The sequence below is a fragment of the Cervus elaphus genome, chromosome 9 (genome assembly GCF_910594005.1).
Source record: "Cervus elaphus chromosome 9, mCerEla1.1, whole genome shotgun sequence".
NCBI lineage: Eukaryota > Metazoa > Chordata > Mammalia > Artiodactyla > Cervidae > Cervus > Cervus elaphus.
Genome location: NC_057823.1, coordinates 36,344,172 through 36,364,534, shown reverse-complemented (window position 1 = coordinate 36,364,534; position 20,363 = coordinate 36,344,172). Strand labels below are relative to the sequence as shown.

The 20,363-nt window shown below is 33.9% G+C and overlaps 1 protein-coding gene across 2 annotated transcripts in view; it reads left to right on the top strand.

Moving 5' to 3' along the window:
• Nucleotides 1–19,537, top strand: part of DMXL1 (Dmx like 1) — a 123,940-nt gene extending 104,403 nt beyond the window's left edge. For both annotated transcript variants that reach the window (XM_043912302.1, XM_043912301.1), the window contains 5 exons: nucleotides 3,834–3,926; nucleotides 6,315–6,406; nucleotides 12,426–12,478; nucleotides 15,435–15,652; nucleotides 17,394–19,537. In XM_043912302.1, coding sequence (XP_043768237.1) covers nucleotides 3,834–3,926; nucleotides 6,315–6,406; nucleotides 12,426–12,478; nucleotides 15,435–15,652; nucleotides 17,394–17,618 — 681 coding nt within the window. In that variant the 3' untranslated portion in view covers nucleotides 17,619–19,537. The remainder of the gene's footprint in view (nucleotides 1–3,833; nucleotides 3,927–6,314; nucleotides 6,407–12,425; nucleotides 12,479–15,434; nucleotides 15,653–17,393) is intronic.
• The last annotated feature ends 826 nt before the right edge of the window (nucleotides 19,538–20,363 follow it).

Below are 20,363 nucleotides of genomic sequence, written 5' to 3'. Positions count from 1 at the left end.
AACCATTTAATCTAGAAACATGAGCATATAAGAATATCATTTATATACTCATGTTTTTCCATTTTGTCAGTGTTATGTATTGTTCCTAACTAATCTCTCTAATGCATCCTTCATGTTGCCAACAAAGTTATGTAACAAATAGCATAGGGAGTTCCCTAGCTGTCCAGTGGGTAGGACTCTGCACTTTCACTGCCAGGGCCTGAGTTCGATCCCTGGTCGGGGAACTAAGATACCACAAGCCTCGCAACATGGCCAAAAAAGATAAAAAAGGAAAAAAAATAGCATTATATATACACTATAGGTGAAATCATGTTGTCCTTTTCAAGAACCCACAATCTCCTCATTGTATCTAAAAGTCCATATTCTTAAGTGTGACATTCAAGTCCTTCTACACTCAGAATTATTTTATAGATTTAACATTCTGACTAACCTGGATTCAATCCCTGGGTGGGGAAGATGCCCTAGAGAGGGGAACGGCTACCCACTCCAGTATTCTTGCCTAGAGCATTTCATGGAAAGAAGAGCCTGGCGGGCTACCATCCATGGGGTTGTAAAGAGTGGGACACAACTGAGTGACTAACACAATAGGCTCCTATATAGGCTTTTTAAAGGCACAACAAACTCTTCTTTATTATCTGCCCAGGTATCTTTAACAGGCAGTCAGCTTACTGTGTTTTTTTTTTTTTGGAATCAATTAATACTTTATTTTTTTTTCCATTTATTTTTATTAGTTTATTCCATTTATTTAAATTTTATTAAATTACTTTACAATATTGTAGTGGGTTTTGCCATACATTGACATGAATCAGCCATGGATTTACATGTGTTCCACATCCTGATCCCCGCTCCCGCCTCCCTCTCCATCCCATCCCTCTGGGTCTTCCCAGTGCACCAGCCCTGAGCACTTGTCTCATGCATCCAACCTCGGCTGGCAATCTGTTTCACCCTTGATAGTATACTTGTTTCAATGCTGTTCTCTCTGAACATCCCACCCTCGCCTTCTCCCACAGAGCCTAAAAGTCTGTTCTGTACATCTGTGTCTCTTTTTCTGTTTTGCATATAGGGTTATTGTTACCATCTTTCTAAATTCCATATATATGCATTAGTATACTGTATTGATCTTTATCTTTCTGGCTTACTTCACTCTGTATAGTGGGCTCCAGTTTCATCCATCTCATTAGAACTGATTCAAATGTATTCTTTTTAATGGCTGAGTAATATTCCATGGTGTATATGTCCCACAGCTTCCTTATCCATTCGTCTGCTGATGGGCATCTAGGTTGCTTCCATGTCCTGGTTATTATAAACAGTGCTGCGATGAACATTGGGGTGCACATGTCTCTTTCAGATCTGGTTTCCTTGGTGTGCATGCCCAGAAGTGGGATTGCTGGGTCATATGGCAGTTCTATTTCCAGTTTTTTAAGAAATCTCCACACTGCTCTCCATAGTGGCTGTACTAGTTTGCATTCCCATCAACAGTGTAAGAGGGTTCCCTTTTCTCCACACCCTCTCCAGCATTTATTGCTTATAGACTTTTGGATAGCAGCCATTCTAGTCAGCTTACTGTTAATTCACCTTTGCCATGATGGTACCCAAAAGCACAACACCCTAGCATGCTATCTCCCTTAGTAGGGAAGGCTGCTGGAGTAAATGGAACAGATAGCTCACACTACTTCACAATAATGCTGATCATTTTGTCAGAAGTCATTGGACATTGCAGAAAGACCAGGAGAGAAAAGGGAGCATTTAGCAGGGAAAAAAATGACCTGTGAAGAATAATTCCTCAGATTCAGGAAGATCTTACGCTGTAAAACAAGAACAGGATTCTATGAACTAAAGGCAGTAGAACAGTAAGGAAGTTTTAGAAATTAAAAACATGTGATTCCCCAAAATTAGGAGAGTAGAGGAACTACTGATGACAAGGACTGAATAGCAGAATGGAATTATTTGAAAATCAAATTTGTGACCAGGAAGTACAAATTAGGAATTTATCCCATCATGAAAAAACCCAAGAAGTAAATTGAGACAAAGATCCAGGAAAATGCATAGAAGACCTTTAAAAGGTAAAGCAGAAGAAGAAAAAGTAAAGTGATTTAAAGAGGAAACATTGTATTAAAAGGAATAATAAAATAAATATTTCCCCACAGCAAAAAATGGATTTTTAGAAAAAGAAGAGCCTACCAAATACTAGACCAGAAGTAATGAGAAGCAACACATGCCTCAGCACAGCCTGATTATTTGATTTTTGTTTTTTGTTTTTTAATTGAAGGATAAAGAGAGCTTGTGGAAGGAGTAGGGGTAGAAATGTTTACCTACAACCTCTCCACCTTCCTATCTAAAATAATGACATTTGCCTCCTCAAAAATAGAGGTTACGAATAGACAGTAAAACAGTATTCACAGAATTCTGATGGATAAGGAATAGGGCCAATATCTGTCCAAACTCATGCAAATTTAATGGCAAAATATACACATTTTTAACTATGCAGAGAATGAGCACATTCCATATACCCTTTCTGAAAAACGTACCTAAACTTACTCCAGAAAACATAGAATAAACCACAGAAAGGATGAACCCTGGAAAAATAGCTGTAAAAAATATAGTACACAATGGGTTAATGTTCCTACTGTTAGCCCTGTCAATCAATTTTGTAAAAAGACAATGAAAAAGGCAACAAAGAATGTGAACAGTTGACCAAAAAACAAAACCCTATTTATGATCAATAACCCTCACTAATTGAAGAAATGAACATTAAAATGAGACTTTTCTGTTAATTGACAAATAGTAAAATTTTGTAGTATGCAGTGTTGACTAATGTGTAAGGAAAAATGGGTGTGTAAATTGATATTGTCACTTAGGATTTAATTTTGGCTTCACTTTCCAATTTTAAATGATGCCCTTTGACAGATTTTTTTTCTTTTTGGATGTCTGTCCTATATAAATACTCAGAGGTATATATGCAAGAATGTTCAAAGCAGCATTTTTATTATAGGGAAAAAAAGGGAAATTCTGTAGAGAAAAGCTTCTAAAAAAATTACAATACAACTATACAGTGCAATACTACACAGCACAAGAAAGAGGTAAATTTATATGTACCAATGTGGAAAAATGGCTATAATAAGTAAAAAATATAATTGTAGAACTGTATATTATTATCTTAATTTCATTTTAAAAATCTTACATGTACAAGTGTTTGAATATTCACAGAATAAATCTGAATGAAAACACATCCGATTATTAGTGATTGTTATATCTGTAGATGGGAGAAGGCAGGAGTCGAAATTAGACATTTAAGATCTGTATCTTAATACTCCCTTCCTGTATTATTTTATCATCTTTCCAATCAAAATGCTCTGAGTTTCCATCAAGAATTCTTTTAGTATAATAAATTTTATTTCATTTTACTTTCTACCGTTGTTTACCATGTTTTCCTTATTGTATATCTCTGGGAATCTTTTTCAAAATGAACCGTGTTTTATCTTGTATGTACTAAAATTTTGTCACATGGCTTAATGTGTAAATCCAGTATGCCATTTTTGGAGTACCTACAGAGAATATACAGACTAAGCTATTGGTTACTATAATAAATTGGGGGTCTGATGTTAGTTTACTTTTCTCTGCCCTGGAATTTTTTTTTTTTTTTTTTGCCCTGGAATTTTTTAAAGCAGTAGCTAAATGTTTATCTGGACTAGATCCATGCATAGGTGAAATGAGAAGTCAAACAATTTATGACTCAAATGTTTTAAGATTTACAATACGAGATTCACAGTGAGGGTAAAGGTAAATATGTGCCTTTTATTTGTACTCAATGCTAAACTTTTTTTTCTCTTAAGTTTGGAATAGTTGACGCTGATGGATATTTAAGTTTGTATCAAACAAACTGGAAATGTTGTCCAGTTACTGGAAGTATACCTAAGCCATACCTGGTAAGCCAAGATTTCCTACCTTTAAATTTTTTTAATTTTTATTTTAAAGAAATCAAGAATATATACTTAAGTATCAAAGCCAAAATGTAAAGTCTGTCTAGTCCTATGTATTCAGTCATACTACTGCAAGTTTCTGTCTGTATTATGTTAAAATTACTCTGTGAGGTATAAAAATCCTTAGTCTCCAGTAACTTGGAAAATAAACCTGTAAAGTGCCTGGTTCTGATGGCAAGGAGAAATCAGATATATGGTTGCTAGAGGCAGGGGAGATTGGATGGAGGCAGTTCAAAAGGTACAGACTTGGAGTTATAAGTTAGTACTAGGGATGTTGTGTACAACATGATTAACATCGTCAGTATTGTTATATGTTATATATGAAAGTTGCCAAGTGAGTAAATTCTGAGTTCTCATCAAAGGAAAAGTATTTTTTATTTTTCTTTTATATCTGTGAGGTGGTGATATTGCTAAACTTATTGTGGTAGTCATTTCATGATGTATGTAAGACAGAACATTATGCTGTACTCCTTAAACTTACAGAGTGCTGCATGTTAATCATTTCTTCAAACTGAAAGAAAAAAAAATAGAAAAGTTAAAAAAACTCACCAGAAAATATAAATAAATAATAAGAGTAGTGGATCAGTCGCTTGATAAAGACCAAAGTAGTAAAATTGATTTAAAATGTAATAATTAGTCAAGGGATACATTTTTAAAAAAGAAAAGAAACCTGTATAGAACCAACATGGTACCTCTGGAGACCCATGCAACCATAGGTTACTCAAATACCTTTCTAGCCTCTCTAAACTGCAGTTGGCTATGATACCTAAAAAGGATGATAAACAGACTAGTGCATCTAGTTGTTTTTCTGCAGTAAATTTACACCTTAGGAACAAAGCAGAAAAGATATCCTATAGCTGGTGCTGTTTTCTTGCCCATCTCTTTAAAAAAATTGATAATATCTCTATTCAGGACCACAAAAACTTAATGAACCTTCCACAACCACACAGAACTGTGAATTTACATTTAATAGATTCTTCAGTGAAGCGCTTTGTAGGACTAAGCAATATCTATCAAGAAAAAAATTAAGAATATGGGTTGATTCTGGTAGTTCACCCTAGGTTAAGTGCTAGAAGAAAGTACTGATCTAAGTGAAAGCAAGCAAGGGAGTGTTGGTGAGGGTACTTTGAAACTATTTTTTCCTCATATTTTCATTCAGCCAGCAGATCAAATGTACAGGTGGCCTTTGAACAACACAGGGATTAGGGGCACTGGACACCCTCCCCCCTCAAGTTGAAAATCTGAATATAACTTTGCAGGCAGCCTTTCATATCCATGGTCCTACATCTACAGATTCAACCAACCTTGGATCATGTAGTACTCTAGAATGTATTTATTGAAAAAAACAAAAAAAATCTGTGTATAAGTGGACCCATGTAGTTTAAACCCGTATAGTTCAAACCATGTTGTTCAAGGGTGAACTGTACAAGTTTATGTTCCTAAAGGGACTACCCTTTTTTTTTTTTAACTTCCAAAAAGACAAATTCGTTTTAAAATGAACAATATTTGCTTTTGGATATTAAAGTAGATTTTGTTTTAAAGACATATCATCTAGCCCAGCTGCAGTGGTGGTTGGGGGCAATGGGAAGTGACTGAAAGGAAAATTTTTTTATGTGATGATTTTGACATGTTTTAAAAATTCATTTTTTTGTTGAGGAGAAATGTCTGAACAGAAATAACTTGGAAACCTTTAGAATTGACTAAATCTCTCATAATAGTTTGTTATTATTTGATGGAATATTGAGAAATATTGTCAATTTTCTAATTTGTTGACTATTAGTATTATGTTTTTATTTAACATATTTAAAAGACTATTTAAAAGTGTATTTCTGAAAATATATAATTCAGTCTGAGATCATCTGAAATTCTAGTTTTTGTCTTCTAAGACAAATATTTTCACAAATTTTCTAAGAAAAATATGTGAACTTAACCTCTTTGTTTCCCCTTGAACTTTTGGTTGAACAAAAAAGGCAGAGGGCCTCGTAAAGGCTCATAATGTATGCATCTTATTTAAGTAGCTCAGGAAAAGTGTGTGTGTGTGTGTGTGTGTGAGAGAGAGAGAGAGAGGAGGTGGAGGCGGGGGGGGGGGGGCGGAGAAGAGAGAGAGGAGTGGCAAATTTACAAATGTGCCAAAATGGGGAACCTTGGTGAACTGGGGTAAGGGGTATATGAGAGTTCTCTGTATTACTCTTAAAACGTTTCTGAAGTTTGTAGGGGAAAGAACACAAGGATTAAGTGAGCCACAAATTACAGATCACTTTTTGATTAATGCATCTACCTGCTTATAAAGTTGTTTGTGATAGCAATAACGTTTGTTGTTTATAACCATTCCAGACTTGGCAGTGTCATAACAAAACAGCCAATGATTTTGTCTTCGTTAGTTCCTCCTCTCTAATAGCCACAGCTGGTCTTTCAACTGACAATAGGTAAGAGATTGTAACTGAAATTGAAATTTGTGGTGTATGTAGCTAAGCTTTATTTTTAAATTGCTTGATGTCCTTATATCTCAGTGTTTTCACACTTACACCTTTAAATATTTTTATTACAGAGACTTGTTTCTTAGAGCACTTTTAGTGTTTTAATTGTAAAGCTAAGGAAATTCTGGAGACATAAAACACAAAATCCATTCCTTCTGGATTTTTGGCATTCTGTTATAATGTTAACACTTCAGTGTAGGAGAAAAGAATTTGATTTTGCTAAGAGTTTTTCTCCATATTATTTTCTATGTGTTAAGAAAGCTTGAGGGAAAAAAAAAGTATTGTTTATTGGCCACGCTGTGACCGATATTATCAGTTTCATAATCAGAACACAAGAAATTCCAAAAGACATGTTAGTTGTATAGTAACTACTAAGTGGCACGCTGTCCCCATCTCCCAAAAAGCTTAAATGTGGGGGGAAAAAAAATCTTCTTGTTTTTCCATGTCCATGCACACTTTTGACTTAACCCTCATACAGCTGAGTTTGAAATTAAGGCCTTCTGAAGTTGCTGAGCTTTTTATATTTGTCCTGAGACCTCTCTTTGCACTCTAAGTGGGAATTTTAGGAATATGGAGTTTTCAACCCATCTTTCATAGAAATTCTTATTATATATTCATGCCTTCTTTGTAACTCACAGAATGGAGTAGAAGCTGTTCCCTTTCATAGTAGGAATAAGTTTTCTTTTTGCTCAAGAAGATTCCTTGTGTCCTATTCTTTATGTCAGTCGAACTGTTTAGATTAGAAAATCAATGAATACAAAAAATAGTTTCTATATTTAGACTTCATATAGTATTCCTTGTAATTACATGTTAATCTGAAGTTTTTCATTTTGGAAGCTCTTTGTCTTTTAAATTTTTGTCTAAAAATTAATCATATATAAATGTATTGGTTACTTGTATTTGGTGCCTTATAAATTTAAGAACTTTCTGTGTGAGTGAGATTCAGATGAGCTAGAATGAGACATACTGTTTTTTTAATTGAAGTATACTTGATTTACAACATTATGTTAGTTAGAGGCATATGTATCATTATTCAGTATTTTTGCAGATTATACTTCATCATAGGTTTTTACAAGATAATTGTTATAATTCCCTGTGCTATATACAGTGTATCCTTGTTTCTTATCTATTTTATAATATATATGGTAGTTTGTATCTATTTTTTTGTTTGTTTGTATCTATTAATTCCATATTCCTAATTTGTCACTCCCCCATCTTCTCTTTGGTAACAAGTTTGTTTTCTATATCTGTGAGTCTGTTTCTGTTTTGTATACATAGTCATGACTATTTGTATTATTTTTTAGATTGCATGTTATATGATATCATATACTATTTGTCTTTTTCTGTCTGACTTACTTTACTGAGCATGATAGTCTCTAGGTCCATCCACACTGCTGCAAATGGCAGTATTTCATTCTTTTTTATGGCTGAGTAATATTGTGTATGTGTGTCTCACATCTTCTTAATCCAGTGTTCTGTTGATGGGCACTTGGGTTGCTTCCATGTCTTGGCTATTATAAAATGCTGCTGTGAAAGTTGGGGTGCATGTATCTTTTCAAAAGAGTATTTTCATTTTTTTCTAGATATATATCCATGAGTGAAATTGGTGGCTCATATGGTAGTTCTATTTTTAACTTTTTGAGGAACCTCCATACTGTTTTCCATAGTGGATATACCAGTTACATTTTCACCCACAGTGTGCAAGGCTTCCCTTTCCTCTACGTCCTCTCTGACATTTTTTTTTTTTTTTTTAGATTTATGTACTTTTTGACTGTGCTGGGTCTTGGTTGCTGTTCATGGGCTTTCTCTAGTTGGAGTGGGCAGGGTCTGCTCTTTAGTTGGCAGTGCACGAGCTTCTCTTTGCTATGGCTTCTTTTATTGCAGAAATGGTCTTTAGGTGTCTGGGGTAAGTAGTTGTGGCACACAGGATCAATTGCCCCAGAGCATGTGGGACCCTCCTGTACCAGGAATCAAACCCAAGTCCTCTGCATTGGCAGGCAGATTCCTAACCACTAGACCACCAAGGAAGCCCCTCATTTTTTTGTTGGAGACTTTTTGATAACCACTGTTAACAGGTGTGAGGTGATTGCTCCTTGTTGTTTTGATCTGCATTTCTCTAATAATTAGTGATATTGAGCATCTTTTCATATGCCTCTTAGGCATCTATATGTCTTCTTTGGGAAATGGTCCATTGAGTTACTCTGTCCATTTTTTTTTTTAGCAGGTTGAATCAGAAACCAGTTAAGATACCCAGCTGTGATTGATGTTTGGGGTTTTTTAGTTTGTTTGTTTTGGTGGCTTTGTGTTTTGGTTTTGTTTGTTTTTTTGGCTGTACTGTGCTGCATGCAGGATCTCAGTTCCCAACCAGAGATTGAACTTGTGCCCCCTGCATTGGGAGCGCAGAATCTTAGACACTAAGCCACCAGTAAAGTCCTGTTCTGCCCCTTTTTTTTAATTAGATTTTTTTTTTATATTGAGCTGTATGAACTGTGTATCTATTTTAAGTGTTAACTCCTTGTCAGTCACGTCATTTGCTTTTTCTCCCATTCAGTAGATTATCTTTTCATTTTGTGGATGATTTTCTTTGCTCTGCAAACACTTTATGTTTAATTAGGTCCCATTGGTTTATTTTTATTTCTTTTTTGCCTAAGAAGACTGATCCAAGAAAATATAGCTATGATTTATGTAAAAGAGTGTACTGCCTGTATTCTCTTCTAGAAGTTTTATGATTTTCTGTTCTTCCATTTAGGATTTTAAACAATCTTGAGTTTATTTTTGTATATGGTAAAGAGGAATGTTCTAATCTCATTATTTTACACGTTGCTGCCCAGTTTTTCCACCACCACTTGTTGAAAAGACTGTCTTTCCTCCATTGTATATTCTTAACTTCTCTGTCATAGATTAATTGACCATAAGTCTTGGGTTTATTTCTGGGGTCTCTATTCTGTTCCATTGACCTATGTGTCAGTTTTTGTGTCAGTACCACACTGGTTTGTTTTTTGTTTTTGTTTTTTACATTAAGAACTTCAGTTTATTAAAAAAGAAAATACATCTTAAAATGAAAGAAAACACAAGCCACATAATGGGAAAAGATATTTGCAAATGCAGTTTTATTGTTTCACAGTCTCTGTGGAACAGGAATTTGGGAATGGCTTAGTGGAGTGGCTTTTCCTTAAAGCTGCAGTGAAGATGTCAGTGGGGCTGTAATGATCTGAAAGCTTGACTGGAGCCGGCAAGTCGTCTTCCAAGGTTGCTTATTCACAGGGCTGTTGGCAAGAACTTTTTCCCTGACTCTTGTAAGGAGACCTCAGCTTCTTGCCACTTGAGTCTCTCTGAAGGGCTGCTTGAGTGACCTTATGACATAGCAGCTGGCTTTCCTACAGAGCAAGTGATTTCCAGGCCACTCTTCATATTCCCTGAGGTTTTTGACTACTAGATAAGTCTTCTATATCTGGACACCTCTTTCAGTAGAGGGATTTAAAACTATGTGAATTTAATTATACATGCTTGTGGACCAAAGGGTGAGGATCCTGCTAGTGTTGGAGGGTCTCCTGTGAGGTGTAGGTCAACAGTGGCTTGCCACAGTGAGTTGGGAACCCAGTATCACACTATTTTGATGACTGTAGCTTTGTGATGTAGTCTGAAGTCAGGGCCTGTGATTCCTCCAGCTCTAATCTAATATCTAAAGATTACTCTGACAACTCAGGGTCTTTTGTAGTTATTTTGTTCTAGCTCTGTGGGAAATGTCATGAATATTTTGATAGGGTTTGCATTAAATCTGTAGATTGCTTTGGGTAGTGTGGTCATTTTAACAATATTAATTCTTCCAATTCAAGAGCACAGGATATCTTACCATTTCTTTGTATCATCTTCAGTTTCCTTCATCAGTGGTGTATAGTTTTCAGAGTATAGGTCTTTCACCTCCTTGGTTATGTTTATTCCTAAATATTTATTCTTATTGATGTGATCTTAAGTAGGGTTGTGTTTTACCTTCTTTTTCTGATATTTCATTAGTAGTATATGAAAGTGTAGCATATTTTTTATATATAATCTTATATCCTACAACCTTGCTGAATTTATTTTTTAGTTATAAATTTGGGGGAGTGAAGATTTTAGGGTTTTCTATATAAAGTATCATGTCATCTGCAAATAGTGGCAGTTTTCCCTTTTCCCTTCCAGTTTGGATACCTTTGATTTCTTTTTCTTGTTTGCTATAGCTGGGCTTTCCAGTAACATGTTAAATAAAAGTGGAGAGAATGAACATCTGTGTCTTGTTTCTGAATTTAGTGGCAGGCTTCCAGCTTTTCACTGTTGAGTATGATGTTGGTTGTGAATTTGTCTTAAGTGGCCTTTAATTATGTTAAGAACTGTTTCCTCTTTACACACTTTGATGAAAGGTTTTATCATGAATGGGCAACTCAATAGAGAGTTTCTGTGTCTTTTGAGATAATCATCTGCTATTTATCTTTCTTCTTGTTTATGTGATGTATTATATGTTTTGATTTGCAAATGTCTAACCATCCTTCTGACCTTAGAATTAATTCAGCTTGATCATGCTGAATTTGGTTTGTTAATATATTTTGTTGAGGATTTTTGTATCTATAGTTATCAAAGATATTGGCCTGTAATTTTTTTTTATAAAAGTGTTTTGTCTGGTTTTGGTATCAAGATAATCAGGGTGATGGTGGCCTTGTAGAATGAATTTGGGAGTGTTCCCTCCTCTTCAATTTTTTGGAGTAGTTTAAGAAGGATGAGTATTAGCTCTTCATATATTTAGTAGAATTCCCATGTCTGGTCCTGGGCGCTCAGTTACCTGCAAGCTGTTTTTGTTTCCCCTTCCAGATTGATTTTCAGTTCTAGTGATCAGTCTGTTTAAATTTTCTGTTTCTTCTTGATTGATTCTTGGCAGGCTGTATATTTCTAGAAACTGGTCCATTTCTTATAGGTTTTCAGCCTGTGGGCATATAACTGTTCATAGTATTATGATTCTTTGTATCTCTGTGGTATCAGTTGTTATTTCTCCTCTTTCATTTCTTGTATTGTTTATTTGGGTCCTCTGTCATCTTCTTGATGAACCTGAATAAGTTTGTTGATTTTGTTTTCTTTTCAGAAAATCAGCCCTTGTTTTCATCGATTGTTTCTATTGGATTTTTTAATCTCTATTTTATTTCCTCTCTAATCTTGGGTAAAGTTCCTTCCTTCTACTGACTTTGGGCTTTGTTTGTTCTTTTTCTAAAAGAAAAAGTAGATGGTAGGTTGGGTTGTTTATTTGAGAATGCCTGTATTGCTGTGAACTTCCCTCTCAGAATTGCTTTCTGCATTCCATAGATTTTGGGAAATTATGTTTCCATTTTCATTTGTCTCAAGGTCTTTTCTGGTTTACACTTTGATTTTGTTATTGACCCATTGCATTTTTAGTAGCATGTTGCTTGGTCTGCATGTTTGTTTGTCTTTCCTATTTTTCTCTATGGAGTTTATTTGTAGCTTTGTACCTTTGTGATTGGTTAAAAAAAAAAAATGATACAATTTCTATTCTCTTAAATTTGTTGGCACTTGTTTTGTGACCTAGAATGTGACGTATTCTAGAGAACATTCCATGTGTGCCTGAAAAGAATGTGCATTCTGCTGTTTTTGGATGTAATATCCTATACATACCATTTAAGTTCAACTGATCTATTGTCATTTCACACCACTGTTGCCTTACTGACTTTCTTTCTGGATTATTTGTTCATTGATGTCAGTGGGGTGTTAAAGTCCCATACTGTTACTGTGTTATTATCAATTTCTTCCCTTATGTATTTTTTATTATTGTTTACTTTATATAGCTGCTCCTCTACTGGGTGTGTATATGTTCACATGTATAATTTTCCTTTTGTATTGATCCCTTTATCATTATATAATGTGAAACATTTTTATTCTGTTGTCAACTTTTTATGTCACTTAAGAAGTAATCTTTTTTTCTTTCCAGAAACATATGTTTGTGGGACACTCTTGTAGCACCTGCCAATAGTTTAGTCCATGGTAAGTTTTGAAAGCATTTTATAAAAGTGATTTTTAATTGAATTTTTTTAAATGACACATTTAGTGGTTTGTGAGATTTATTTTGCTCATGGTAGCAAAGTATGAAAGCAGAAAAGTTTACTGTGTGTAATTAACTCTTCAGTGTACTTTAATGAAGGACAGTGGAACATAGATAATATAAAAATTGTTTTTACTTTGAATGTATTAACCATAGGTCATCATTGTGAATATCAGTTATAGTATTATATCCTCTCACACCACCGATACTCAACTTCATGCTTGAAGTTACAACTAAAGCAATAAGACAAGAAGAGGAAATAAAAGGTATACATATTGGAAGGGAAGAAATAAAACTGTGTCTATTCACATATTATATGTTGGTGTAGAAAACTCCAAAAAGTATAGGGGGAAAAAAACTTCTGGAACTAATGTACAGGTATAGCAGATTCACAGGATGCCAGATCAGTATACTAAAATCAGTTGCTTTCCTTTACAACAACAATGAACAATTGGAAGTTGAAATTTAAAAAAAAAATCACCATTTAAAATAGCACCCAAAATAATGTAATTCTGAAGCATAAATCTATGTATAGCATCTGTTGGGAAAAGCTACAAAAAAAGGTAAAAAAATAAAAGACCTAAATAATGGAGAGATAGTCTGTGTTCACAAACTGTAAAACTTGATATTGTTGTTACTTCCTCCCAACTTTATTGATTCAGTGCAATTCTAATTAAGCCCCCAGCAGTCTATTTTGTACGTGTCAACAAACTGGTTCTAAAGTTTATGTAGAGGGACAACAGACCTAGAATACTTGGAAACTTGGAGTATTCATATTGCCTGATTTCAGAAATCACTATAAAGCTACAATAATCAAGCCATTGTGGTACTGGCTTAAGAATAGACACATTAGGGAGCCTAGAAATAGACCTGCACATAATTAGTAGACTCATCATTAATAATGGCATAAAGGTAATTTAATGGAAACACATAGGCTTTTCAACAAAAAGTGCTATAACATTTGGGTGCTTTCATGTAGAATAATGAACATGGGTACAAATCTTACCCCTTTCACAAAAATTTGCTCAAAATGAATCATAGGCCTATAGGTAAAAACAAAACTGTAAAACTTCTAGAAGGAAATATAGGAGAAAATCTAGGTGACCTTGGGTTTGGTGATGAGATTTAGATACAACAACAAAAACACAATCCAGTAAAGAAATGATATATTCCATAACTTCCAAAAGTTATGCTTTTGCTCAATATCTGAAGAGCAAATAACCATATGGAAGATGCTCAATATCTGTAGTCATCAGGGAAATGCAAACTAAAGTCACCATAATTTATCATACTATTTTGCACACTCAAATAGCCAAAATTAAAGATTCTAGAATACCACGTGTTGGTGAGGATATGGAAAAACTGGAACCTTCATGGTTTGCTGATAGAAGTATGAGATAGTACAACTTCTTTGGAAAGCTGTTTAGCAATTTCTTAATAAAATTACACATGCACCTAACATGACCTAGCAGTATATATTTTTACACAAAAAATGAAAACACATGTCCACAAATAAACTGGTATAGGAATATTATTAGCAGCTTTATTTATAATAGCCAAAAACTGGAAATAACACAAATGTCCAACAGGATAACATGGTATATTTATGTAATAGAATACTATTCAGAACTGAAATACATGACCCACTGATACATGGAACAACATAGGTTAACACCTAAAATGTATGTTGAAAGGAAAAGAAGCAGGAACAAAAGAGTATATACTATAAAATTCCATTTATATGAAGTTCAAGAACTGGCGAAACTAATTGGATAGAAATCAGAATTATGATTGCTTTTGAGGGAAAAGGAAAGACCTGAGGGTGCTTTTTGGAATGATGAACACATTCTTTGTTAATGCTTACACAAAGGTATCCATTTGCCAAAACTCATCAAGGGTGAACACTTAGAATTTGTGCATTTTATTCTATGCAAGTTTATATCTCAAAGTGCTGGAAAAGTTTAAAAAAAAAAACCTCTTATGATTAGTTTTATCTAGATTCTTACAATACTAATAACATTGTTGAGTACTTAGTATTTGCCAGGTAATGCATATGCTTTGAATATATTAATTATTTTCATCCTCATACTTAACTGTTAGGCAGATGGTGTTGACGTCTCTTTTACAAATCATGAAACTGAGACTTAGGTTAAATAATTCGCCTAAGGTGGTATACATTTAAATCCAGACAAAATCCAGGACTTGGGGAATACACTTATATTGGTTTTTAGTTTCCTTATTTAGTATTTCTGTCATCTATGTTATTTCTGGGTTAGTTTCAGTTGATGGATTTTCTTGTATTTATGCGTGCTTCTTTGCATGCCTGGTCATTTTTTATTAGATATATTGTGAATTTTATAAATTTTAGGTACTATTATTTTTGTATTGTTTAAATATTTTTGAGGTTTTCTCTGGGACTGAGTTACTTGGAAACAGATTTGTTGAGGGTGGAGATGGGAATTGTGTTAAACAGAATCAAAACCACATTTGGTACAGGGCAAGTTTTGCACACACATGTGCACACCCCCGTTTGAGTCAGTGCCCTTCTCAGTACTCTGTACAATGCCTTCTGAATTAAAAGGTTTTCCCCCCACTCTGGCTGGTAAAAACAGGAACACAAATCAACCTGGATTCCGCTTTCTTATGCTTGGCCAGCAAATCCCAAGCTGTAAGCTGGGTCAGTAGTGTGGCTCTCCTAGTTTGTTTCTCATTTCTCAGAGGTCATTCTTCTTCAGTGCTTAGTTTCCAATGTCTCACACCGTTGTTTGTTATGTGTCATTTTATATTTTCATTGTTTTAGGCAGGAGAGTAAATCGAGTCTAGCATTCCACCTTGGCCAAAAGCCGGGAGTATGTTTCTTACGCTGTTGCATAGTTTTTATTTTTATTTAATTTTCAGCTTTTGCATGTCATGATAGTGGAGCCACTGTTTTGGCATATGCTCCAAAACATCAGCTACTAATATCAGGTGGCAGAAAAGGTTATACGTGTGTATTTGACCTTCGGCAACGACAGCAAAGGCAACTTTTCCAGAGCCATGATTCTCCTGTTAAAGCCATCGCTATTGATCCTACTGAGGAGTACTTTGTTACAGGATCTGCTGAAGGCAACATAAAGGTAATTATAGTAATGCCACAGTATCTCCAATGTGAAAGGAAATTTTTGGAAATCTTGGATCTTTAATCATATTGAAGACACCTGTCTCTTTAAATAATAGAAATATTGACTCCTTTGTAGTCCACAAGGTTAATTGCTATTTAATAAATCTTTTAATGAATAAAATAAAGTAACATTTAACTTGAAAATTGCCCGTTTTCCTGTTGTTTTCAAATGTGCTTAACTAATGCATGCAAACAAACTAGATTTTCTGTGGATATGGATATGAACATATTTCAGACATTAGTCTTGACTCCATGTTCAGAGTTACTGAATTCAGTTTCAGGTGCTGTGAAATATACTGACATTTTCCCTTATCCCAGATTTCTCCCCATTTTGTCATTCATAGTATCAGCAGCCAACCACTTAGTGCCTGATTACAGAATTCTGATGGGTAAAGAATTCTAATGTACCTGGATAAGCTCTGCTTATAAACAGTCTTTCTGAAACTCCACTGTTTCAGACTTTACTGTTTCAAACTTAGAAGTTTGAATGTTAAGCAGCTTTTTAAAAATGTTAAGCACCTTGTTAAAAATGAATCCCACTCCAGAAATACTGTTGCTAGATTGCATCCCCATAATACCCAGTTGGTAAGTCCAAGGCTCAGGAGTGTGCATTTTTATAGCATGGATATAGTGGTTTTGATGAAGGGTTCCCTGTCTTCACTTTGAAGGATCTGTAGGGGTAAGACTAGTCAACAGGTTATTCTAATGGTCAGTAACTCACTGGGGGAGTCTAGTTTATTAGAATCCATTCATTTAAATGCTAGTGAGACTATTTAGTACAAATAAGTTGGACTATGTTACTTTGTTAGGACTTACATACTGTTTTCATAATTCTCAGCCAGAAAAAATTAACTAGAATTGTAGAATTTCAAAAAGGTGTTTCTTAAAATCAAATATATATACCAGTTATCATACAAAATTCTTGTTTGTTTGTTTGTTTGTTTGAAGCTAGTTTCTTATTTGAACTTTGCTCAGTTTAGAATAAGTTGTGCTAGATGTTAGATTAATTCTTTAGTATGTATTTTCATTCTGAGTTTGATTATTTAATCAAGTTAAAAGATTTCATAATATACCAGGTTGTATTCAGGAGTTAGAGTTTTAACACTCATGTCTAGAATAGTGTGAATTAATAAATTTCTCCAGGAAAAGAAAGAAATATTTTTTAAATGAGATGTCAAAACATCAGAAAATTGTAATAATTTATCTTGCCACTGGAATATAGTTTTACCTGATCTGAAGACCTCTAGGTTTTTGGCACTTTCCTCTTTTCAGTGGTTCTGATCCCCTGGTGGATACTGTGCGTTATGGAGAAAAAATTACCCTACTTATACAGCTACGCACAGAATCTTTGCTGAGAGAGAAAATCTTCATTGTAGTTCCTACAGTATTACAAGTTTCTGTTGCATTGCATACCTAACCTTCATGTATCTAAATTTTCTCATCTCTAATGAAGGGTTTAAGATACTTACTTGTCTTACTGGATTAACTTTTGAAGAATGTAATATCACAGAGATTTAGAAAATTGCAACACTCTATATAAGAATCAAAATGTTATAACTGTAGCCCTACACAGATTTTTCTCCATTTTTGTTGTATAAATTCCTTATTTGTACACAAAGACAGGCCTAAATCTTTTGCTTGGATTTTTAAGGTAATCGTCAACCCCAATTTTTATTTTGTCCTTGATGTAATTTCAGATTTGGAGTCTCTCTACCTTTAGTCTTCTTCACACCTTTATCAATGAACATGCTCGGCAATCCATTTTCAGAAATATTGGAACCGGAGTGATGCAAATTGAGACGGGGCCTGCAAATCACATTTTTTCATGTGGAGCTGATGGAACAATGAAAATGAGAATACTACCTGATCAGTTTAGCCCATTAAATGAAGTGTTGAAAAATGATGTGAAATTTATGCTGTAACATTTAACAATAAGATGTATAATTTATTACCTATTCCTTGAAGTGGCCAACACATATGATGTACAGTGATCATTCTCTATACCACAAATAAGCTAATGCTTTCTTGTTTTCATATTTATTTTATGGAGCTTTGCCCTTGATGCACTGATGCCTTAAAAATTAACAAGGTCATTCAGAATTAGACTACATTGCCTAAAGTAGAATGTGTAAGTAATGCTGTAATAATACATATTTATAGTATGTTATAGTGAGTATATCATAATGTTAAAGGAGTTTTGTTTTGTTGATAAGTTCTTCTGCAGACATCTCTGCATGACTTTGTTTCACAGTAAAAAATACCCTTTATGTAAAGGCAGTTGCACCTCAGTCATCACTTAATTCACCACGTTCTTACTTCCTTTTCCAAACTTTCACATCTCAGACTCCTCTCTTAATTAATGATAGAGTGATATTTGGGCAAGAGTCAAAAAATAATGAATATCTCCATTAACACTGTCATTGGGACTTTAGTGATAAATGAGTCAAGTGGCTCCTTATGTAAAGTTTTCATCAGTTTTCCCTCTGGAGCCCAAGTTGTGTGTGTGTGGCGTCTGTATATATGTAATATACCTTACACATCTTATTTGAAGTGTGTGTGCGTGTGTGTGTGTGTGTGTGTGTGTGTGTGTGTGTGTGTGTGTGTAAGAGAAAACTACAAGTCTTTTCATTTGTTTTTGTGCCATAACAGCACTGCCACCAGAATAACAACTTTTTTTTGCAACTGGTTTTTTTCATCTTTTTTTTTCTTTTAATTCGCATCATAATTTTCAAATAAATTTCAGGAAAACTTCCAAGATTACCAAGATTGCATCGAGTCAGATTAGACTTAGCAGGCAATAATGTTTCTGTGGTGGCATATATGAGACACTTAAGCTTATAAATTTGTCAAAGGATTTTTGGGCACCATACATTTTACTTAAATTTTATTTTATTTCTTGTTTTTAGGTGCTTTTAGTCTCAAAGTTCTGAAAAACTTACAGCAGTGTTTTTAGAAACAAATGTGAAAAGTCAAATTAAATAGATAGTATTTACAAATGTAAAATACCTGCCAGATCTACCGTTAATAGATAATAAACTAAACCTTATATTTTATTATTTTTTGCCAAAATATATTATTTTATTATAAAAGTATGACCAAAATATTAAAAATGCACAATGCTTTTAACTTAAATGTGCTAACCCTATTTCTGTCTGTTTTGTGCTATATCTTTTCTGATTCAGAATTATAGAAAACTTGATAATACTTGATTTTAACCAAGGAGACTGGAGGCAAATGGGACTAAGTGTTTAAGCAACAACTATATACTACTTAGCTTAAATATATTTTGTTAATAGGAGCACTAATAGAACATTTTTATGTAACAAAATACGGACAACTATTATCTTGGAAATTAAAGAGTCAAATGAAGCAAAGAAATGAAGGGCTGGTAAAATGAATTTTGTAATATCCTCAGGATACTTTTAAAAGTATATTGTTAAAAGATTTTGTAAATTCATAATTTTAAATGTGTTAAGCAAGTTGCGATGAAGACACTGTTATTGCGTAGAGAGTTTATGTGCACATAATAACCTGTACCTATAAATTGTGCAGTAACGATATGTGACTGTTTTGCCATGGAGAAATCAGTGGCAGCATTGGAAATGATACTGTTGTTTGATGTAGTTAATCTTTAATTTCTTCATGAATCAAGATTCAAAAGGCTTTAAATTTAAACACTTTCAGTGAGATAGAAAATTTATTATTATGCTTATTAGGAAAAAGACATTGTGGATGAAGAATTAAGCATTTTAATTGAGGGTTTATATGAATAATAAATTATGTAAGCCCATATGTATTTACATCAGAGTCATAATATTTTAAATAAACAATCATGCAGTGACTTTTTTTTTAAGCATGCTATTGTTTTAAGTAATAGTTATGCCACTTTAGTTGATTTCAGTGTATGTGACATTTTAAATAGGAGAATTTCTGTATTTGTATTTGGTTAATGTAGGAAGAATTACATAATTTTCCCAGGTTCCCTGTTGTTCCTTTCTATAGTCTTTTTAACTTAATGAGTAAGCATTATGCAAAAAAGGTGAGAATAAAATGGTAAAGGCAGTTGGAATGTATGCTTAAGTAAAAAATGGTGTACATATATGTAAATTTTTATCCACACTAATGGAGTGGATACAACAAATTACATTTTTTAAATTGTGTGCTTTCTGAGAATGAGGCTTTGTAATGGTAGAAGAATTAACCACACTGCGAGCCTCATTTTCTAAAATGTAGGTTTTGTTTTGTTTTTTTTTTAATGTAAACTCATGGGACAGTCAGTTCTATCATCCTTTCTTGCTCTGTCTTGCCCCAATTCATTTCTCCTTTAAAAAAATTTTTTTATAAAACCATTGCAGAATTTCTCCAACTGGTCTCAACGATCAGAACAAAGTACAGAGATATTCTTACTTAAAGAAAGTCCTTATACAACATTAGAGTGGTGATAATCTTTTCATAACAGTGTTGGCAACCCAGAAAGATATATTTTACTAAACAAAAAGTTTAAGTGTTCTATTGCAAGAGACCACAATCCAAAGAACAGCTAGACAAGAAGTATATGTATAGTATATAGGGAAAATTGAATGCTCCTAATACAAAGAGAATTTTAAAATGATAAACAAATAATGGAAAAATAACCACACCAAGCACAAATATTTTAATCCTCACTA